This window comes from Anser cygnoides, chromosome 33, assembly GCF_040182565.1.
Source record: "Anser cygnoides isolate HZ-2024a breed goose chromosome 33, Taihu_goose_T2T_genome, whole genome shotgun sequence".
NCBI lineage: Eukaryota > Metazoa > Chordata > Aves > Anseriformes > Anatidae > Anser > Anser cygnoides.
This window is the reverse complement of record NC_089905.1, coordinates 1,279,566-1,301,362: the sequence shown is the minus strand read 5'-3', so window position 1 is coordinate 1,301,362 and position 21,797 is coordinate 1,279,566. Positions and strand designations below refer to the sequence as shown.

Genomic DNA, 21,797 nt, shown 5'->3' with positions numbered 1-21,797 from the left:
ATCAAGCACGGCATCGCTAGTCGGTCGAGGCAAGCGATTGTCCCGCTCTGCTCCGCGCTGGTGCGGCCTCACCTCGAGCACTGCGTGCAGTTCTGGGCACCAGAGTACAAAAGGGATGTAAAAGTGTAGGGGAGTGTCCAGAGGAGGGCGACAAAGATGGTGAAGGGCCTAGAGGGGAAGAGGTATGAGGAGCGGCTGAGGTCACTTGGCCTGTTCGGCCTGGAGAAGAGGAGGCTGAGGGGAGGCCTCATCGCGGCCTACAGCTTCCTCTCGAGGGGGAGCGGAGGGGCAGGCGCCGACCTATTCTCCTTAGCCACCAGTGAGAGGACCCGCGGGAATCCCCTCGTGCCGCAGGGGGCTCCTGCGGGAAGCGCCCGCCCCACCTACCTCTCCGCCCGCCGCGCGGCACCGCGGGGCGCGGGGTCCCCGTCCCAGCACCCGTGGGTGCGGGTGCCGTGGGGAGCAGGCCTGGGGCTTCCCCACCAGCCCCAGGCACCAGTAGCGGCGTTTCTCGTGGGGGGCGTTGATTTTTGAGTTCAATCTCGATTTCCTCCTCATTTGAGGTTCTATCTCTTTATTCCCTCCTTGTTTGAGCTTAAATCTCTGTATTTACTCCTCGTTTGAGGTTCAACCCCATGATTTACTCCTCGTTTGAGTTCCAATCTCTTTATTACTGCCACATTTGAGGTTCAGCCCCATTATTTACTCCTCGTTTTAGCTTCAGTCTCTTTATTAACACCACATTTGAGGTCCAATCCTGTTATTCACTCCTCCTTCCAGCTCCAGTTCCGTTATCTCCCCCTCGTTTGAGGTTCAATCCCGTTCCTTACTCCCCGTTGTCGTGGTGGCCGGGGCAGCCGTGGCCTCCCGGGGCTGCATGGCACTGCCACCAAGGCCTTGGGGCCCAGCCCCATGGGTCACCCTCACTGGGGTGGCGAAGCGGAGCTGGGCGTACGTCAGCTCTCCCTGCGGGCACCAACGCCATCAGAGCGGCCCAAACCCTGGCCCCCCAACCCCTGTGGGGCTATGGCCATTCCCTGGTGCCCGACGCTGCCCGTGCCTGGCCCCGTTATCGTCACCACCCCGTGTGGGGCCACCTGGGGACCGCACGGCCTCACCTGCTGGTGCTGGGGTGCAGGAGGGTCCGGGGCTCTGGGCCGGAGTTCTGGTGGGGACAGAGACGTGTCCCCAGCATGGGGGCGGAGGGGAATTGGGGATGGAGGTGGGGGAGCGGGGTGCAGGGCAGCAGGGGATGGCCAAGGGCACGGGGGGCCATCACCCCCAGCCCCTGCTCGGCTCCTTACCCGTCCGTGCGCGGAGGAGGCAGCAGACGCCGAGGCTGAGGCCGAGCAGCAGCAGCGCCCCGGCTGTGGCCATGGCCACGGCACTTGGTGTCGTGCAGGCACCTGGGGGGGCGGCTTGTCCCAGCCATCTTCTGACCCCCGCTGTCCCCACCACTGCCCTCTCCCATACCCCAACATCCCCCCGTTGCCCCCTTACCCCCCCATCACCCTCCAACATCCCCCCATTGCCCCCCATTATCCCACCATCGCCCCCCAACATCCCCCCATTGCCCCCAACATTGCCTCAGTTTCTCCACACGTGCCCCATCTCCAAGGAGCTGCCGGGGAAGGGGGGGTCACCCCTTCTGCCTTCTCCCCTGTTCACCCCGCTGCCCAGGCTCGTGCTCACCCTTGGCCCCGTGCAGCTCCACGCTCCTCCGGACGGGGGGACCGGAGGCGTTGAAGCGCACCTCGCAGAGCCCCCCGGTGCTCCCAGCGATGCCTGCGGGGCTGATGAGCAGCTCTGTGCTGCCCCCCAGCCCCAGCACCTCCTGGGCTCGGGTCCCTCCCGGCCAGGAGACGAGGACGGGGCCGCTGGCGTTGCCCACGGCACAGACCAGGCTGGGGGGGTCTGAAGGGGAGCCGTGGGGCGCCAGCACCCGCACCCAGCTCTGGGCCCTCCAGCTGTCTGCACAAAGGAGAGCAGGGGCTTGGTGGGCTCCGATGTGGGCAGAGACCCCGCGTCCCCCTGGGGACCCCGGCATAGTGACACGAGGGGCATGGGGGTTGGGGGTCCCTGCAATGGGGAGAAATGGGGGTCCCATCCAACATAGGGACATGGGTGCGGACTGTGCGATGGGGGGACTTGGGGGGTCGCATCCAGTGGACAGTACGGGAGGGGACCATCCACTGGAGAGTCACGGGGGATCCCCATCCAACACGGGGGGGCTCGGGGGTACATGTGGGGGTCCCCCCGCCACCCCCAGCCCAGCCGCCCCCCTACCTCCCACGATCAGCGCGGTGCCGTTGCCGAACTTCAGAATGGATCCGACAATGCAGGCGCAGAGGTAGAGGCCGGTGTGGTTGGTGCGGGCGGCAGCGATGTGCAGCATGGCGCGTTGCCTTGTGTAGTTACAGGAAAATCCCTCCTGAGCCTCCTGGATGCAGCTGAGGATCAGCCAGGGCTGCTCCCCATGGACACGCCGGTACCAGAGCACGTTGCCTTTGCCATCGAGCTCCTCGTCCAGAATGCAGCTGATCTCCACCGCGGCCCCGGCCTCCATGAAGAGGATGGGCTGGGGCTGCTGCAGCACCAGCAGTGCTGCCGGCACTGCAGGGACCGACCGGGGGCTCATTCACCGCCTGCCCCCCAAGCCCAGCCCGTGCTCCCACCACCCAGGGCGTACGTGGAAAGCGAGAGGACCCCCTATGCCCAGCCCCTGCCCCGATGCACACCCAGACAGAGCAGCAGCAGCCCCGTGGCCAGCAGCGCCTTCACGCAGGAGAAACCCAGGGGCGCCATCGTCGCGCTCGTCCCAGGCCTTCTGCAGGGCGGCCGAGTGCACCAGGACCTGAGGCTGCCCAAAGTGCGGGGCCCCGGCAGCGAAGCCCCCCAGCCGTGTGGACACGGTGTCCCCACGAAGGACACGGTGTCCCCACGAAGGACACGGTGTCCCCACGAGGGATGCGTCCTCCCCACACGCCGCTGCCGGCAGCTGTGGGGCGCGTCGCCGGGTGCAGAGCTCATGTCAGCTTGCTGGCACGGACCCACATCCGGTAGGAAAATTTGGGTTTTAACCATTTTTGTGATGCTCAGGGCCGGAGGCGGCCCCTCAGAGGCCCCGCGACACCGTGTGATGCCCACACCCAAATACTCGACACGAAGGAAGAAGCCAGCCCCAGCGCTGGGCACTACAAACCACAGCGCACCGTGCCGCCGCTCGTGCTTTGGGGAAACCGCAGCGCAGGGGCTGGAGAGCTGCCTCGGGGTGGGGGTGGCTGCACCCCTAGCCCCGGCCCCCGCAGCCATCCTCACATCAGCCAAAGTGACCTTAACGGTGACGTTCAAAGGGCCGGGGACTGAAGGCGAGAGGCAACTTTGGTCCCCATCCCCCTGCCCTGCTTTCCTGTTGCGGTTCGGCAAACGTGGCTCTTTGCTAAAGGGGCGCCGAACTTTGGCGACAAAAACCTTCAAACCCAACGGTTTGCTGGCAGCGGAGCGGGGGGGCAGGGGTTCTGTGCGAATAAACAGCAGAGAAGTGACAAAATCAACAAGGCGAGGCTGACCGCAGCGCTCCTCGGCTCAGGCAGCTCCGCACCCAGCCTCCAGCTGCTGCAACGAGGCCGAGCCTCCGCGAGCCGCCTTTGCCCCGCCAGTGCCCGCCGGCTCCCCGGGGCCCTGCCCAGCCCAGAGGCACCTCGCCGCCCGCCCCGGTGCTCGTCGTGCTCCTCTCCAGAGCAGAACTGTGCCTGCACGCATCCCCGTCCACGGGGCACGGCCTCGTGAGGTTTGCTCCAGCCTGAAGGCCACGAGCTGCGAGAGAGGAAGAAGCAGGGGACGATGCCCGGGGCTCCTCGGGGCGATGCGCAGGCAGACAAAGCGCAGCAGGACCCCCCCGGTGCAATCAGGAGCTGCAATTAAATTGCATTCCGCGAGCAGGAGCGGGGCGCGCGGCCCATCGAGCACTTGCGGCGGGGGCGAAGGAGGCCGGGGCTGCGCCCGCCGCCCCGTTTCGCTTTCTAAGCTCCGTCCCCTTGCCAGGCATCGGCTCCCTCTCTGCCTCTGCGACCCCAGGTGACGGCCAGGCTCCAGGACGTCCTCATCCCGCTGGCTGCTGGACCCGGCCATCGGCTTCGCCCTTCGCTGAACCCGAGCAAAACCTTCGCCTTCCCCGCAGGACGCCGCAGAGCTGCGCCTCGCGCCGCGGCACGCGGAGCCTGGGATCCGGCCCCTGCACGGCCAGGGCAGGGAGAGGGGCTCGGGGCTGCCGTGAGACCTGAGCCCTCGTCCCACGCCCAGCCAAAATCTCCCTTCTGCCCGCTCAAAGCTTTTTGCAGGACCCGAGAGGCGACCGAGGAGCGTGGCCAGCCCCAGCCGGAGATGTGCAGCCTGCCCGTGGTTATCCTGCTCCTCCTGACAGGTACGTCCCGCTCCACGAACGCTCCAGCCTTGCTTTCTGCTACGCTAAACCCGCCTGGGATCGTCCGAAGCGGCTTAACGCCAACCTGAGCCGGCGGGCAGAGGGAGGGGAGGCAGCCGCGGGGCTTACGCTCATCAGAGGTTTGCTGAACGAGTTTGCCTGAAGCATTTTCAACGCGATCTCTTCGAAAGCCTGAGCGCGGTGGCTGTGCAAAACCCACCCTGGGGTGCTGCTGCCTCTCCGAGAGGCAGGACTTGCCTCCAGAATGCCAAAGCCCAGCGGGCTTCTCACCCGCCGTGCCAGGCGCTGGTCCAGCCCTGACTTTTTTCGCCTGCAAACCTTTTGCCGTGGAGCCAGAAGCCGACAGCCCGATGCACAAGGGTGACCCCGTGGCACCGGCTGCTGCGCTCAGACCCGCTCCTCCCGTGCAGGAGCCGCCTCTGCGGAGGAGCCGCGGATCCAGCAGAGCCCAGCGCAGCTCTGGCTGCCCCCCGGGGCGACGGCGGAGCTGAGCTGCAACATCTCGGGCAGCCCATGGGGGGCCAATTGGTACAGGGAGAAGCCGGACGGCAGCTTGGAATGGATTTACCAGAGCTCAGAGACCTCGAAACCAAAGGGGAGATACTCAGGGACGGTGAGAGCACCGGGTTTTTTCTCCTTTAATATCAGCGATGTGCAGCGTGAGGACTCTGGGTCTTATTACTGCACCTCCTCCGTGTCGCACTCCCACTTCGGGGACGGGACCAGGCTCCTCGTCACAGGTGAGCGCGGCAGCGTGCGGCAGTGCTGGGGACACCCCTGGGGACATCCCTGGGGACACTGGGTTTTCCCACCCACTTTTAGATGCCACCGAGCCCAAGCTCTCCATCCTGGTGCCCGTGGACGCGGAGGAGCCCTCGGACGTTGTCCCCCTGCTGTGCCACCTCCACGACCTCCCCAGGGGCTGGGACACCGTCCGCTGGCACCACGGCAGGGACACCCCGGCGAATGCCGAGGCCGTGGACGAGCGCGGGGTTCTTGGCGCCTGGAGCCTCACCTGGGTCTCGGCCGAGCGCTGGGACGGGGCCGCGGCGTGCACGGCCACGGAGCGCGGCACGGGCAGGAACGTCAGCGGGGCTGTCAGCGGGACCGTCGGCACAGGTCAGCTCGAGCAGCAGCCCCCTTGGGACCGCGGGCTTTGCTCTGTGCTTGGTCTGTGCTTGCAGGGACTATAAGCCCCGAACGCCCCCGTCCCGTTGCTTCTGCTGCTGCAGTCCATAGAAAAACACAGCAGAGGACGCGGGGAGGTGCCTGGGTCCATCGTCCTGCTCCACAGCAGGTCTCGGCCTCTCTCAGCCCATCGCAGCCCGGTTCTTCCAGCCTTTCCTCACAAGGAAGATCTGGAAATCCCTTTTCCCCGTCTCTCTGGGCTCCCCACGCGCTGAAACGCTGCGAACGATGCCCTGGCCACATCGCCCCGCGGTGCGGCCGCTTCTCTCCTCCTCCCTTTCCCCGGCCGCCCCGCTGCTGCGCTCGGGCGCTCGACCAAAGCCCGGTCCCAGCTCTGTGAACCATTTCCAACGTCTCGTCCTCCTCCCCTCCCTCCCTGCAGCAGGATGCTTCCTGTGGCTGCTGGCGTTCGTGCCGCCCGGCGCCGCCGTCCTGGGCTTGATCCGGTGGGCATCCCGGCTCCGCCGAAGGCCGGCCCGCGCGGTGCTGAGACGGGGCCCGGAGGTGAGCTGCTTCCCCAGCCCCCGGCACGAGGCGCCGTGAGGCGGTTCTGCGCCTCGCGGGCCGGCCTCGGCTCTCGGCGAGGCAGGAGGAAGGAGCTCAAAAGCAGCCCGGCTGGGGGCTTTGGCGCGGGCAAAGCATCCCCTGCAGGTGCAGGTGCAGCGCTGCCCCAGCGCCTTTTGCTCCGCACCCCGTCCGGCCCCGCTCTGCCTTCGCTCGCCTTACGGAAGCGCTTGGGAGCAGCTGCTCCAGGGCGCACGAGTGGAAGCGCGAGCAGGGCACGGGGCACGCGCTCGTTTCTCCCCAGCCGTCGCCGGGAAGGGCTCCCCGGTGCGGGGCGAGGGTTTAACCACGCGCCTTCTCGCTTTCTCTTGCAGACCGAGTGCGAGTACGCGGCGGTGGGGCACTGAGAAGCCCTTTCCCCGCGCCCGCTCTGCCAGAAGCCGCTCGCGCCTGCGGTCTCCAAAGCAGCTAAAAAAAGAGAGGAAAGGGAAAGTCGTGGGATCCTGCGCTCTGCGGCGATGGGGACTGGGCGGGCACGGCCCCAGCGCGCGGCGAGATCCCCGCAGGTCTTTCCTAGCCTGCTGGGGAGTGCTTTTAGCGGACACTTTGGGTTCCTCTTCTCTAATCTTTCAAGCCAAACGCCAGGCGGACGGGGCGAGCTGGTGCTGTGGGAGCTGTGTCCGGCTGTGGTGGGGGCAGCCAGGGCACCTCAAGCAGCCCCAACCCCCTTTTGCCCCCTTCCACAGCCCCAGAAGCAGGTCCGGGTGGGCAATGTGCCGTTTTCCTCCTGGATTTACCTGCTTGGAGTCATGGCAGAGGGGGAGGAGGAATGCTGAGAGCGCTGCAGGAAGCTCGATAGCCATGAGAAATCGCATGCAAATAAAACTCGTGATTTCTTGGTAAGCAAGCGAGGTCTCGGCTTCGTTGGGATTGCTCCTTGTGCTACCCTGTGTGAGAGCCACAGGGAGGTGGGGGGGTGGCGATGTACGTGAGGCAGGGGCTGGACTGTGTGGAACTTCAAGTTGCGATGGCAGAGTTGAGAGCCTCTGGGGAAGGATTAAGGGACGAAGAAATAAAGGGGATGGCGTTGTGGGAGTCTGTCACAGACCACCTGGCCAGGACGACAACGCCGATGAATTATTCTTTGCGGAACTAAGAGGTGCCTCGAGATCAACTCCCCTTGTCCTTATGGGGGACTTCAACTTGCCAGACGTCAACTGGGATCAGCACACGGCCGACACGAGCAAGTGCAGGAGGTTCCTAAAGCACCTAGATGACAACTTCTTGGTGCAGGTGCTAAGGGAGCCAGCTAGGAAAGGCACCCTCCTCGGTCTGTTGTTGGAGAACAGAGAGGGTCTTGCGGGGGACGTGGCAATTGGCGGCCGTCTCGGCCACAGTGACCATGAAGTGGTTGAGTTTAAAATTTATGGCGACAGAAGGAAAACTGCCACCAAAACTTCAAGCCTGGACATGGGGAAAGCAGACTTCAGGCTGCTCAGGGAACTAGTCAGCAAGGTCCCCTGGGAAACTGCTTTTGAAGGCACTGGCGTCCATCAGTGCTGGTCAGTCTTTAAGCACTGCCTCCTAAAAGCACAGGATCGGGTGATTCTAAAATATCGGAAGTCGAGCAGGCGGGGCAGAAGGCCGGCCTGGCTGACCAGGGATCTTCTACTGGAGCTTAGGCGAAAAAAGGAAGTGTACGGCTGCTGGAAGGAGGGTCAGGCGACGTGGAAGGAATACAGGGACGCTGTTCGTGTTTGCAGGGAGAAAATTCGTGTGGCCAAAGCCCAACTAGAGTTGAAGCTGGCCAGGTCTGTGGGAGCAAATTTGCCGACGACACCAAACTTGGAGGAGTTGTAGACTCGGCTGAGGGTGGAAAGGCCTTGCAGAGAGATCTGGAGAGATTGGAGAGCTGGGCGATCACCAACCGCATGAAGTTTAAGAACAGCAAGTGCCGGGTCCTGCACGAGACGCTGGAGAGCAGCCCCGCAGAGAGGGATCTGGGGGTTGTGGTTGACAGCAAGTTGAACATGAGCCAGGAGTTTGCCCTGGCAGCCAGGAGGGCCAACCGTATCTTGGGGTGCATCAAGCACGGCATCGCTAGTTGGTCGAGGCAAGCGATTGTCCCGCTCTGCTCCGCGCTGGTGCGGCCTCACCTCGAGCACTGCGTGCAGTTCTGGGCACCAGAGTACAAAAGGGATGTAAAAGTGTAGGGGAGTGTCCAGAGGAGGGCGACAAAGATGGTGAAGGGCCTAGAGGGGAAGAGGTATGAGGAGCGGCTGAGGTCACTTGGCCTGTTCGGCCTGGAGAAGAGGAGGCTGAGGGGAGGCCTCATCGCGGCCTACAGCTTCCTCTCGAGGGGGAGCGGAGGGGCAGGCGCCGACCTATTCTCCTTAGCCACCAGTGAGAGGACCCGCGGGAATCCCCTCGTGCCGCAGGGGGCTCCTGCGGGAAGCGCCCGCCCCACCTACCTCTCCGCCCGCCGCGCGGCACCGCGGGGCGCGGGGTCCCCGTCCCAGCACCCGTGGGTGCGGGTGCCGTGGGGAGCAGGCCTGGGGCTTCCCCACCAGCCCCAGGCACCAGTAGCGGCGTTTCTCGTGGGGGGCGTTGATTTTTGAGTTCAATCTCGATTTCCTCCTCATTTGAGGTTCTATCTCTTTATTCCCTCCTTGTTTGAGCTTCAATCTCTGTATTTACTCCTCGTTTGAGGTTCAACCCCATGATTTACTCCTCGTTTGAGTTTCAATCTCTTTATTACTGCCACATTTGCGGTTCAACCCCATTATTTACTCCTCGTTTTAGCTTCAATCTCTTTATTAACACCACATTTGAGGTCCAATCCTGTTATTCACTCCTCCTTCCAGCTCCAGTCCCCTTATGTCCCCCTCGTTTGAGATTCAATCCCGTTCCTTCCTCCCCGCTGTCATGGTGGCCGGGGCAGCCGTGGCCTCCCGGGGCTGCACGGCGCCGCCACCGAGGCCTTGGGGCCCAGCCCCGTGGGTCACGGCGCTGCCCTCACTGGGGTGGCGAAGCGGAGCTGGGCGTACGTCAGCTCTCCCTGCGGGCACCAACGCCATCAGAGCGACCCCAGCCCTGGGCCCCCCAGACCCTATGGGGCTCTCCTGGGCCATCCCCTGGTGCCGGACGGCCATGTGAAGCCACGAGGGCACTGCTCCTGCTATCACCACCACACAGTGTGGGGACACCCGGGGACCGCACGGCCTCACCTGCTGGTGCTGGGGTTGCAGGAGAGTCCGGGGCTCTGGGCCGGAGTTCTGGTGGGGACAGAGACGTGTCCCCAGCATGGGGACGGAGGGGAATTGGGGATGGAGGTGGGGGAGCGGGGTGCAGGGCAGCAGAGGACAGAAGGGGGCACGGGGGGCCGTCACCTGCAGGCCCTGCTCAGCTCCTTACCCATCCATGCGCAGAGGAGGCAGCAGACGCCGAGGCTGAGGCCGAGCAGCAGCAGCAATGTCCTAGCTACGGCCATGGCCACGGCACTTGGTGTCGTGCAGGCACCTGAGGGGGGCGGGTTGTCCCAGCCATCTTCTGACCCCCGCTGTCCCCACCACTGCCCTCTCCCATACACCAACATCCCCCAATTGCCCCCCATTATCCCCCAGCGCCCCCCAACATCCCCCCGTTGCCCCCAACACGCCCCCATTCCCCCCACTGATCCCCGGGCCACACCATCCCCACTGCCTCAGTTTCCCCACACATGCCCTAGCTCTGAGGAGCTGCCGGGGAAGGGGGGGACACCCCTTCTGCCTTCTCCCCTGTTCACCCCGCTGCCCAGGCTCGTGCTCACCCTTGGCCCCGTGCAGCTCCACGCTCCTCTGGACGGGGGGACCGGAGGCGTTGAAGCGCACCTCGCAGAGCCCCCCGGTGCTCCCAGCGATGCCCGCGGGGCTGATGAGCAGCTCTGTGCTGCCCCCCAGCCCCAGCACCTCCTGGGCTCGGGTCCCCCCCGGCCAGGAGACGAGGACGGGGCCGCTGGCGTTGCCCACGGCACAGACCAGGCCGGGGGGGTCTGAAGGGGAGCCGTGGGGCGCCAGCACCCGCACCCAGCTCTGGGCCCTCCAGCTGTCTGCACAAAGGAGAGCAGGGGCTTGGTGGGCTCCGATGTGGGCAGAGACCCCGCGTCCCCCTGGGGACCCCGGCATAGTGACACGAGGGGCATGGGGGTTGGGGGTCCCTGCAATGGGGAGAAATGGGGGTCCCATCCAACATAGGGACATGGGTGCAGACTGTGCGATGGGGGGACTTGGGGGGTCGCATCCAGTGGACAGTACAGGAGGGGACCATCCACTGGGGAGTCACGGGGGATCCCCATCTAACACGGGGGGGCTCGGGGGTACATGTGGGGGTCCCCCTGCCACCCCCAGCCCAGCCGCCCCCCTACCTCCCACGATCAGCGCGGTGCCGTTGCCGAACAGCAGAATGGATCCGGTTTTGTAGGCGCAGAGGTAGAGGCCGGTGTGGTTGGTGCGGGCGGCAGCGATGTGCAGCACGGCGCGTTGCCTCGTGTACTCACAGGAAAATCCCTCCTGAGCCTCCTGGATGCAGCTGAGGATCAGCCGGGGCTGCTCCCCATGGACACGCCGGTACCAGAGCACGTTGCCTTTGCCATCGAGCTCCTCGTCCGGAATGCAGCCGATCTCCCCGGCAGCCCCGGGCTCCACGAAGAGGATGGGCTGGGGCTGCTGCAGCAGCAGCAGCGCTGCCGGCACTGCAGGGACCGACCGGGGCCTCATTCACCACCTGCCCCCCAAGCCCAGCCCGTGCTCCCACCATGCGGGGGGCACTTGGAAAGCAAGAGAACCCCCCTATGCCCAGCCCCTGCCCCGATGCTCACCCAGACAGAGCAGCAGCAGCCCCGTGGCCAGCAGCGCCTTCGCGCAGGAGAAACCCAGGGGTGCCATCGTCGTGCGCGTCCCAGGCCTTCTGCAGGGCAGCCGAGTGCACCGGGACCTGAGGCTGCCCAAAGTGCGGGGCCCCGGCAGCGAAGCCCCCCAGCCGTGTGGACACGGTGTCCCCACGAAGGACACGGTGTCCCCACGAGGGATGTGTCCTCCCCACACGCCGCTGCCGGCAGCTGTGGGGCGCGTCGCTGGGTGCAGAGCTCATGTCAGCTTGCTGGCACGGACCCACATCCGGTAGGAAAATTTGGGTTTTAACCATTTCTGTGATGCTCAGGGCCGGAGGCGGCCCCTCAGAGGCCCCATGACGCCCTCTGATGCCCACCCCCAAATACTCGACACGAAGGAAGAAGCCAGCCCCAGCGCTGGGCACTACAAACCACAGCGCACCGTGCCGCCGCTCGTGCTTTGGGGAAACCGCAGCGCAGGGGCTGGAGAGCTGCCTCAGGGCGGGGGTGGCTGCACCCCTAGCCCCGGCCCCCGCAGCCATCCTCACATCAGCCAAAGTGACCTTAACGGTGACGTTCAAAGGGCCGGGGACTGAAGGCGAGAGGCAACTTTGGTCCCCATCCCCCTGCCCTGCTTTCGTGTTGCGGTTCGGCAAACGTGGCTCTTTGCTAAAGGGGCGCCGAACTTTGGCGACGAAAACCTTCAAACCCAACGGTTTGCTGGCAGCGGAGTGGGGGGGCAGGGGTTCTGTGCGAATAAACAGCAGAGAAGTGACAAAATCAACAAGGCGAGGCTGACCGCAGCGCTCCTCGGCTCAGGCAGCTCCACACCCAGCCTCCAGCTGCTGCAACGAGGCCGAGCCTCCGCGAGCCGCCTTTGCCCCGCCAGTGCCCGCCGGCTCCCCGGGGCCCTGCCCAGCCCAGAGGCACCTCGCCGCCCGCCCCGGTGCTCGTCGTGCTCCTCTCCAGAGCAGAACTGTGCCTGCACGCATCCCCGTCCACGGGGCACGGCCTCGTGAGGTTTGCTCCAGCCCGAAGGCCACGAGCGGCCGCGGTGCCGAGCAGCGAGAGAGGAAGAAGCAGGGGACGATGCCCGGGGCTCCTCGGGGCGATGCGCAGGCAGACAAAGCGCAGCAGGACCCCCCCGGTGCAATCAGGAGCTGCAATTAAATTCCATTCCGCGAGCAGGAGCGGGGCGCGCGGCCCATCGAGCACTTGCGGCGGGGGCGAAGGAGGCCGGGGCTGCGCCCGCCGCCCCGTTTCGCTTTCTAAGCTCCGTCCCCTTGCCAGGCATCGGCTCCCTCTCTGCCTCTGCGACCCCAGGTGACGGCCAGGCTCCAGGACGTCCTCATCCCGCTGGCTGCTGGACCCGGCCATCGGCTTCGCCCTTCGCTGAACCCGAGCAAAACCTTCGCCTTCCCCGCAGGACGCCGCAGAGCTGCGCCTCGCGCCGCGGCACGCGGAGCCTGGGATCCGGCCCCTGCACGGCCAGGGCAGGGAGAGGGGCTCGGGGCTGCCGTGAGACCTGAGCCCTCGTCCCACGCCCAGCCAAAATCTCCCTTCTGCCCGCTCAAAGCTTTTTGCAGGACCCGAGAGGCGACCGAGGAGCGTGGCCAACCCCAGCCGGAGATGTGCAGCCTGCCCGGGGTTCTCCTGCTCCTCCTGACAGGTACGTCCCACTCCATGAATGCTCCAGCCTTGCTTTCTGCTACGCTAAACCCACCTGGGATCGTCCGAAGCGGCTTAACGCCAACCTGAGCCGGCGGGCAGAGGGAGGGGAGACAGCCGCGGGGCTTACGCTCATCAGAGGTTTGCTGAACGAGTTTCCCTGAAGCATTTTCAACGCGATCTCTTCGAAAGCCTGAGCGCGGCGGCTGTGCAAAACCCACCCCGGGGTGCTGCTGCCTCTCCGAGAGGCAGGACTTGCCTCCCGAATGCCAAAGCACAGCGGGCTTCTCACACGCCGTGCCAGGCGCTGATCCAGCCCTGACTTTTTTCGCCTGCAAACCTTTTGCCGTGGAGCCAGAAGCCGACAGCCCGATGCACAAGGGTGACCCCGTGGCACCGGCTGCTGCGCTCAGACCCGCTCCTCCCGTGCAGGAGCCGCCTCTGCGGAGGAGCCGTGGATCCAGCAGAGCCCAGCGCAGCTCTGGCTGCCCCCTGGGGCGACGGCGGAGCTGAGCTGCAACATCTCGGGCAGCCCACGGCGTGCCAATTGGTACAGGGAGAAGCCGGACGGCAGCTTGGAATGGATTTACCAGAGCACAGAGTTCTCAAAGCCAAAGGGGAGATACTCAGGGACGGTGAGAGCACCGGGTTTTTTCTCCTTTAATATCAGCGATGTGCAGCGTGAGGACTCTGGGTCTTATTACTGCACCTCCTCCGTGTCGTACTCCCACTTCGGGGACGGGACCAGGCTCCTCGTCACAGGTGAGCGCGGCAGCGTGTGGCGGTGCTGGGGACACCCCTGGGGACACCCCTGGGGACACTGGGTTTTCCCACCCACTTTTAGATGCCACCGAGCCCAAGCTCTCCATCCTGGTGCCCGTGGACGCGGAGGAGCCCTCGGACGTTGTCCCCCTGCTGTGCCAGCTCCACGACCTCCCCAGGGGCTGGGACACCGTCCGCTGGCACCACGGCAGGGACACCCCGGCGAATGCCGAGGCCGTGGACGAGCGCGGGGTTCTTGGCGCCTGGAGCCTCACCTGGGTCTCGGCCGAGCGCTGGGACGGGGCCGCGGCGTGCACGGCCACGGAGCGCGGCACGGGCAGGAACGTCAGCGGGGCTGTCAGCGGGACCGTCGGCACAGGTCAGCTCGAGCAGCAGCCCCCTTGGGACCGCGGGCTTTGCTCTGTGCTTGGTCTGTGCTTGCAGGGACTATAAGCCCCGAACGCCCCCGTCCCGTTGCTTCTGCTGCTGCAGTCCGTAGAAAAACACAGCAGAGGACGCGGGGAGGTGCCTGGGTCCATCGTCCTGCTCCGCAGCAGGTCTCGGCCTCTCTCAGCCCATCGCAGCCCGGTTCTTCCAGCCTTTCCTCACAAGGAAGATCTGGAAATCCCTTTTCCCCGTCTCTCTGGGCTCCCCACGCGCTGAAACGCTGCGAACGATGCCCTGGCCACATCGCCCCGCGGTGCGGCCGCTTCTCTCCTCCTCCCTTTCCCCGGCCGCCCCGCTGCTGCGCTCGGGCGCTCGACCAAAGCCCGGTCCCAGCTCTGTGAACCATTTCCAACGTCTCGTCCTCCTCCCCTCCCTCCCTGCAGCAGGATGCTTCCTGTGGCTGCTGGCGTTCGTGCCGCCCGGCGCCGCCGTCCTGGGCTTGATCCGGTGGGCATCCCGGCTCCGCCGAAGGCCGGCCCGCGCGGTGCTGAGACGGGGCCCGGAGGTGAGCTGCTTCCCCAGCCCCCGGCACGAGGCGCCGTGAGGCGGTTCTGCGCCTCGCGGGCCGGCCTCGGCTCTCGGCGAGGCAGGAGGAAGGAGCTCAAAAGCAGCCCGGCTGGGGGCTTTGGCGCGGGCAAAGCATCCCCTGCAGGTGCAGGTGCAGCGCTGCCCCAGCGCCTTTTGCTCCGCACCCCGTCCGGCCCCGCTCTGCCTTCGCTCGCCTTACGGAAGCGCTTGGGAGCAGCTGCTCCAGGGCGCACGAGTGGAAGCGCGAGCAGGGCATGGGGCACGCGCTCGTTTCTCCCCAGCCGTCGCCGGGAAGGGCTCCCCGGTGCGGGGCGCGGGTTTAACCACGCGCCTTCTCGCTTTCTGTTGCAGACCGAGTGCGAGTACGGGGCGGTGGGGCACTGAGAAGCCCTTTCCCCGCGCCCGCTCTGCCAGAAGCCGCTCGCGCCTGCGGTCTCCAAAGCAGCTAAAAAAAGAGAGGAAAGGGAAAGTTGTGGGATCCTGCGCTCTGCGGTGATGGGGACTGGGCGGGCACGGCCCCAGCGCGCGGCGAGATCCCCGCAGGTCTTTCCTAGCCTGCTGGGGAGTGCTTTTAGCGGACACTTTGGGTTCCTCTTCTCTAATCTTTCAAGCCAAACGCCAGGCGGACGGGGCGAGCTGGTGCTGCGGGAGCTGTGTCCGGCTGTGGTGGGGGCAGCCAGGGCACCTCAAGCAGCCCCAACCCCCTTTTGCCCCCTTCCACAGCCCCAGAAGCAGGTCCGGGTGGGCAATGTGCCGTTTTCCTGCTGGATTTACCTGCTTGGAGTCATGGCAGAGGGGGAGGAGGAATGCCGAGAGCGCTGCGGGAAGCTCGATAGCCGTGAAAAATCGCATGCAAATAAAACTCGTGATTTCTTGGTAAGCAAGCGAGGTCTCGGCTTCATTGGGATTGCTCCTTGCGCTACCCTGTGTGACAGCCACGGGGAGCTGCTGTTAAACAGGGCAAAAAAAAAGTCTCTTTACACTTAGAGCCTTAAGCAAAGCCCCGTTTCGGCCCCTCCTCTCCGCATTCTGCTCACCGTGCCGTGACGCGCTGAAGGGCGACCCCGCAACGCGCGGCTGCTCCGAGGATGCTCCCCGTGCTCTCGGCACCTTCCCTGCCCACGGCCACGAGCGCGACCCCGTGCCGGGGCAGCCATCCAGGCTCACCTGGCGTCAGGGTTTGCCGCAACCTCCCCTTCCCCTCCATGCGCTGTGCCGCGCGTTGCCGCTCCCGCGGCCGGGACACGAAGCCCCAAGGGGAAACCACTGAGCGACGGGGCCAAAACTCGCGGTGCCCCCGCGGGCAGCGCTGGCCCCTCGGCGTCATCCGGACGCACGCGGCTGGAGGAGCATCTCCATGGGGAGGGGAAGGGAAGCGAGCCGCATTCCAGCCTGGGAGCCAGCTCGCTGCTCTGTGTTTAATTAGGAAGGGACAGCCGCCTGCCAACCAAACAGCTTGGAGCCGTCTTCCTGGGGCTCCCCACCCAGCCTCGGCAGTGTGGGACGAAGGCCAGGGGTGGTCTTGGCGCCCGTCCCGGCCAAGGAGCAGCAGGGGGGCGGCGTGGGGCTGGAGACCCCCCTCGTGTTCACCCGAGCGGCCGCGCAAAGCTGGCTGAGAGCCCCCCAAGAGGACGGTGCCCGGGGTGCAGCAAACACCGGCGTGGACGGGGAAAACCGTGGATGCGCCGTGCGCGCTTTTTGGGAATCACCGTTCACAGCGGCCCTTTTTTCCATCTCAGCGCCTCCCTCCCAGCGCCGTGCACGCCCCGCTTTGCCGAGAGCGGCCCAAGCAAGCGCTGCTCACAAACCAGCTGGGAAGGGCAGGAAAGCTTTATTTAGAGCAGAACGCCGCGCAGGAGGAACGGCTCCTTTGCTTGGCAGAAATCCCCTCGTGCCACAGGGGGCTCCTGCGGGAAGCGCCCGCCCCACCTACCTCTCCGCCCGCCGCGCGGCACCGCGGGGCGCGGGGTCCCCGTCCCGGCACCCGTGGGTGCGGATGCCGTGGGGAGCAGGCCTGGGGCTTCCCTCCCACTCCCATCGCTGGGCAGTTTCATCCATCTTCTTGTCTTCTGCATCAGAAGCACCAAACAATGTCCTCCGGCTGCTTCCGCAGGAATCCTGCTAATGTCATCTGCTCGGGCGCGAGGCATTGTTAGCAGCGCAGTCTTATTTACCAGCTGCATTTTTTTAATTTCCCTGCGAGTTTTGCTTCCTCCTATGAAAGCTGGGAAATGACGCCATGCATCCTAAAGCAGAGGACCCGAGCGATTCCCTTTGCACCTTCCCGGGCTGTCTGCGGCACCAAACCCCCACCGCGATCCAGCCCCGGCCGCGCCGTGCCGCCAGCACCCTCGGTGCCGTGAGGGGCCAGAGCCGTCGGTGCGAGCTCCGTGGTTCCTTGCACAAAAGCCACATTTTTTTGGCTCCCGCCCCGCACTTTCCCATGTGAAAGGCAGCGCTCCCACCGCTGGCTGCAGAGCTCCCACGTGCAGGGCCGCTCTCCGTCCCTCGCCGCGCGACCTCGGAGAGCTTGGTTTTGGCACGCGGGCTTTAATAAGGAAAAAGACAGAGAAACACAGAGCTCACGCAAAATAGGAGCGAGATTTTGAAATAGGAGCATGGGAGCGGAGATGGGAAAGGCGTTGCTTCTGGCCACTTTTCCTGGCCACTCTCTGGGTGATGTTTTAGTTCTGTGTTGCAAGATGTTAAAAGGGAGCAGGAACAAACCTAAAGGCGCGTGCCAGTCCCCGAGCAGATCGCAGCCCGCAGCAGCACCGCCACAGCCCCTTTCCCATTTCCCCATTTCAGCCCCAAAGGAACGACGCTTGCACCACGGCTGTTTGCCTGCCAAGAAGTTTGTCATCCCAGCCCCATCAGCTCCCCCTCTAAAAGGCAGGATAATCCTTCTAAACCTGCCTCGCCCCTCCCTCCCCACCAGCCCCAAAACCCCGGCGTTCGGACTCTTTATGGCTCTCCCTCTCCCACGCTGCTCCAGCCGTTCCCACCCGAGCCCCGCAGGAATTCGCCGCATCGCTCCCAGCGAGCTCAGATTTCTGCTTGGGTTGAGATTTTGGTTTTGATGTTATTTCTGTGGGTCGAGGGGACGCTTTGGAGATACTCGCTTCCTGCCTGCTCGGTTGCTCAGCATTCCTCCGCGCTTAACCCTTTGTCAAGCTCTCCGGATCGCTGGGAAAAGCCCCTTTGGCAGAGCACATGCAACAACGGGAGGCTGCGAAACACTTCCAGGCTCTGTTTGATGCTTTTTCTGTCGAAAAAGGACCCGCTTTGGCTAATTCCTCGGTGTAAAACTGACAGCGAGAGCATGGGGAGGGGAAAACTGTCCCATGCTGCTGCTCCCGCGGTGCCCGCGCCCATCACGCAGAGCTCGCTCCCGCCTGCACCCCGGCTCCTCGGAGCAGGGCTGGCGCGGCCGTCGGCCATCAGCCTCCCTCGCCCCGCTCCCGTTCTCCCAGCCCCAAAACGGGGCCGGGGAAAACCCTGTCCGGCGAGGGGAGGACGGAGGCAGCGGGGACACGGGGCTGGGAAGCGGTGCCAGGGGCGCTGGGGGTGGCCAAAGCCACCAAAGGTCCGCGCCGCCGTGCCCATCGCACGGGTTTTGCTGCTGGGAGAAGAACCCACGGCGGCGAGGCGTGTTTTTTCCCCAAAAAAAAACATCAATAGGGATTGGAGCGGCCTGCAGCAAGCTGCGTGCCCCAGCAGCTCGCGTGCCCCTAAGCCGCCTCCTGCTGCCGCCGCTCTCACGCCCAGCTTCGAGCCCTCCTGCGCCAGCCCCAGCTCCTTTCCCCAGAGAGCAGAGCGGCGACGTTTCGTTTTCCTCCTGGTTTCTCTCCAAGAAATGTTCTCCCAGTTTGTTTTTATTTTTTGAGAGTAAAGAAGGAGCAGATAGCAGTGTGTACCAGGGCACCACACCCTGCGGATGCAGCAGCGGAGCGCAGAGCGCGGTGAACAGAGAAAGGGGGCCTAAGGCGCACCGCAGCGGGGCACTTCTGCATGCTACGGGATAAAATCCACCCGCGGCCATTCACAGTTCTGCTTACCGCCTGAGAACGTGAGGCACTTGGAGGTGAAACGAGAGCCAGGCAAAAAAAAAAAAAAAAATCCCCTAAACTTTTAAGGGAAGTCAGGAGCCGCATTTAGCAGCCCTGGCTCCCGGCCAGCGTTTCTGCCTCTGCCCCTCGGCTGTGGATTCATCTGTCGAAAGCGTTCGCTGTGCGGGCGCAGCCCTCGCCCGCTGCCCGGCTGCCGCAGCCCCACCGGAGCCACCTGCCCCGCGATCGCTCCTGGGCAAAGGGGAAGCTCTTTGCCAAGGGCAACCTTCGACCGCCGTCGCTCCGGGAGAGGCCACGCGCCCCCCTGGCGCAGCCACCCCATCGCACCCAACTGGGCGCGTTTCGGAGGAGCGTGCCGTGCCTTCTCCCCAGCGCGGGGGCCGCTCGGCCCGGCCCCCAGCAGTGTCATTTCCTGCCTCCCGGCCGTGCCGCTGGGACGTCTCGAGAAATTGCTGAGCGGCAGCACCGGGCAGCATCAGGAGACGGCACCGCGACGCGGGACGATGAATTTTTTGTTCGTGGCGGTCTTGGCTCTTCCTTTTCTGCTGGGTAAATGCGCCGTTCCTTCTCTTTTACTGCCTTGCAACTTGGGCGCTCGAGCAGCTCGGACCGTGCGTGTTCCCGGGATGCTGCGGGACGGCTGGCTGCGGTCGGGCAGAAGGGGCTGGGGGGCGTTTGCTTGGCGGCGGAGGTGTCGGGAGCAAAACCGAGCCGGGGAAAGCTCGGTGCGCACACCCTGCGAGTCACAGCAGAGCGGGTGCTTGCAGGAGAGGCAGTTTGACAATCCGTAACGTTTTCCACACTGCGTTCAAACGAGCTCGCGGCACGCAGCTGTGACCTAGTAAGGGAGACGGGACGCAGGCAAGGGAACAAACAGGACTTGCCGAGTCCTCAGGTGGGTGCCCACGAGCCGGAGGGCACCAGGCGAGCCAAGCTGGGTAGCAGCAGTGCCCAGAGCAAACCTGTGGCTGGAAACTGCTTTGGGCTGCAGGGAGCCCTTCTGCCGAGCGAAGGGATGGAGCCGCGCGTCCTGCACCGTGCAAGGGGTTAAACGCAGCCGGGGCTTCCCAGATGGAAGCTCTTTGCTCCCACCCGGCGACGCAGCTCCCGTTTTATCCCAAGCACAAATAGGAGCCTGCACGGAAAACTTTCTCGGAAAGCCCAGCGCAGGGATAAGGTGGCTGGGAGCTGACGTGAGCGCAGCCGGGAAGGAACGGAGCGCTCCCGACGGGTCCGAGCCTCCCAAAGGGAGGTCCCAGGCGCCCACCCGGCGCTGCCTCCCCATGCACCTCGAGGCTGGGTCAAAGCGCGCCGTGGTGCTGGGAACGGGGCTCCGGGCTGGGGGCACAGCCTGGGGAAGCTCGGGGCACGCGAGGACACAGGGCGCGGTGTGGAGAGGGGCACCCACGGGTGCCACCCACCAGCACATGAGGAATAAGGGAGTCGGGTCGTAACGGTCCCCGAGCGTGAAAGGAGAAAAGTGCACGTGTGGAAAAGGGAAATGAGCAGGGCTCAGCGCGAGCTGGACCGAGTTGTGCGATGCACGAACCTATTTATAGCAGCTCACCCACGGAAACACAGCTCTGTGCCAGGGATGGGCCCCAGGACACGGGGACACCCAGGACACGGGGACACCCAGGACACGGGGACGCAGCCCAATGCCTGTGGCCCCATTGCCTCCGATCCCTCTCCTGGCAAACCTGCGGAGGGAAAACCCAAGCGTGGGGGCGAGCTCCGGTCCGGTTTGTAACATGAGAGCTTTTGCTCTGAAGTCCCTGATTTAATTAGGGGCCAGATTGCGAATCCGTGACTCCCACGAGGGAGCAAGCTCTGCGCAAAGCGCCCATAAATCAGCAAAGCTGTTCCTGCGAAATCACGTCCCGCTGGCGCGGGGAGCGAGCCGGCTCCGTGCAAGTCTGCTAACGCTGGTGGGGTACGAACCGCTCCTTTCTTGTTTGTTTTTTTATTGTTTGTTTATTTTAATATTTTTTTCAGGGTATGCTGAAGTGGGAGAAGAAGAGGAAATAACGCAGTTTTTATATGACTACGCATCTCGTTTTGGTAAGAAATTCTCGCTTTTTGATAATTTTGACACAAACCACATGGCGAGGGCAGGGTAACCCAGTGCTGAGGCTCTGCAGGAACAGGAGCAGGGGTGGGGGGCAGGGGTCCGGACGCCCCCAGGGGCTGCAGGCGGTGCTGGAGGCGCTGCTGCTCCTTCGGCTCCTAAAGGGCGGCCCCGGCACCGCCACGTCTCCAGGAGCAGCAGCCTCTGGAGACCCCTCGGATGAAAACATCTTGTCCACATCCCCAGCCGCGGGTGCAAACGGGAACAAACCCGTGGGAAACGGGCGCCCTCCCTCTGGAAGGGCCTAACTTAAGCGGTGCTGGGACAAGAGCTGCGTAAAACGTACAAGAGGATTAAAAGTGGAGCTCAAAGCCCTTCCTCTGGAGCTGCTCTGCCCCCAGTGGCTCTCGCTCACATCCCAGATCCCGCTCTGCCAAGCTAAAAACTCACTGAGGTGCACTCAGAGCAGAGAGACCGCCGGGGTGACGCAGCGTTGCCTTTCCTGCACCCGCCGCGGTGTGCCGGCACCACTGGTGCAAACTGGTGCGGCCCCGCAGCCCCTGGGGTCCAGCTCCCAGCCTACGCTGGGTGGCACCGACCCAGCGATCTGATGCTTTCGCTGCAGGTGATTACTTGTACGCAACCATCGAGTATTACCCCGACAACGTCACGATACTTCCCACCATGTACATGTACGAGGTGAGTACCCGATGCATTTCTCTTCGTATTCCCAAAAAAACTCGGCTCCTCCCGCACGCCCTACCCAGCCAACTTTAACGCCCGCTGCCCCAACAAGGGTTATTCGTGCTCCTGACCACCCTCTCGAGCACCATCTCGCTTTGGGGAAGGGATGCGCAAAACAGGGGGTTTCTCCCCCAGTTTTGACTCTGCGACCGGGAGCCCTTTGCCTTGCACTGCTCCCGAAGGGAGGCTCCGGGGCACTTTGGTTTCTGCCCCGCAGCCCACGCACAGGGACAGGGGGAGGGCAGAGGGGATCGGCGGAGCGCGCTGGACCAGGCTGCTGCCAACTGATTTCTCTTCCTCGGCTTCCCAGGAGATTCTGGAGTCTGCGGGATTGCCCCTCCAGTGCCACCTGCCCCTCGTCGTCCTTCTCGGCCTCCTGGGTCTCCTGCTGTGACTCCCCAGGCTCGGCAGGTACGAGAGCCACGCAGCACCGGGGCACTCGGAGCATTTCGCTACCGCCGACCTCCCCAAGGCAGCAGCACCCGGCAGCGCCTCCCCGAAACAAGG

The 21,797-nt window shown here is 64.6% G+C and overlaps 3 protein-coding genes and 1 long non-coding RNA gene across 5 annotated transcripts; 2 read left to right on the top strand and 2 right to left on the bottom strand.

The window, feature by feature from the left end:
- Window positions 1-672: 672 nt before the first annotated feature.
- LOC125184680 (uncharacterized) lies at window positions 673-4,192 on the bottom strand. The gene is made up of 6 exons (XM_048079067.2): window positions 2,739-4,192; window positions 2,287-2,613; window positions 1,693-1,971; window positions 1,305-1,406; window positions 1,119-1,165; window positions 673-966 (listed from the first exon to the last, which is right to left on the bottom strand). Exons 1-6 carry the CDS (start codon window positions 3,310-3,312, stop codon window positions 814-816), a joined length of 1,482 nt encoding a protein of 493 aa, XP_047935024.2. The 5' UTR covers window positions 3,313-4,192; the 3' UTR covers window positions 673-813.
- Window positions 4,193-4,274: 82 nt separating this feature from the next.
- Window positions 4,275-7,074, top strand: LOC136788109 (immunoglobulin lambda-1 light chain-like). Of its 2 annotated transcripts, none has more exons than XM_066986023.1 (5): window positions 4,275-4,423; window positions 4,855-5,184; window positions 5,267-5,563; window positions 6,018-6,136; window positions 6,511-7,074. In XM_066986023.1, exons 1-5 carry the CDS (start codon window positions 4,384-4,386, stop codon window positions 6,541-6,543), a joined length of 819 nt encoding a protein of 272 aa, XP_066842124.1. In that variant the 5' UTR covers window positions 4,275-4,383; the 3' UTR covers window positions 6,544-7,074. The 2 variants fall into 2 exon arrangements, with proteins under 2 accessions (XP_066842124.1, XP_066842123.1); XM_066986022.1 differs by having other exon boundaries at window positions 4,276-4,423; window positions 6,015-6,136.
- Window positions 7,075-8,284: 1,210 nt separating this feature from the next.
- On the bottom strand, window positions 8,285-13,201 carry LOC136788068 (uncharacterized). Its single transcript, XM_066985854.1, has 6 exons — window positions 10,992-13,201; window positions 10,539-10,865; window positions 9,945-10,223; window positions 9,551-9,655; window positions 9,364-9,411; window positions 8,285-9,194 (listed from the first exon to the last, which is right to left on the bottom strand). The coding sequence occupies exons 1-6, from the start codon at window positions 11,056-11,058 to the stop codon at window positions 9,034-9,036; spliced, it is 987 nt and encodes a 328-aa protein (XP_066841955.1). The 5' UTR covers window positions 11,059-13,201; the 3' UTR covers window positions 8,285-9,033.
- Window positions 13,202-13,697: 496 nt separating this feature from the next.
- LOC136788070 (uncharacterized) lies at window positions 13,698-14,885 on the top strand. Its single transcript, XR_010827076.1, has 3 exons — window positions 13,698-13,812; window positions 14,264-14,385; window positions 14,760-14,885. It is a non-coding gene; the product is annotated as an uncharacterized lncRNA (long non-coding RNA).
- Window positions 14,886-21,797: the final 6,912 nt, after the last annotated feature.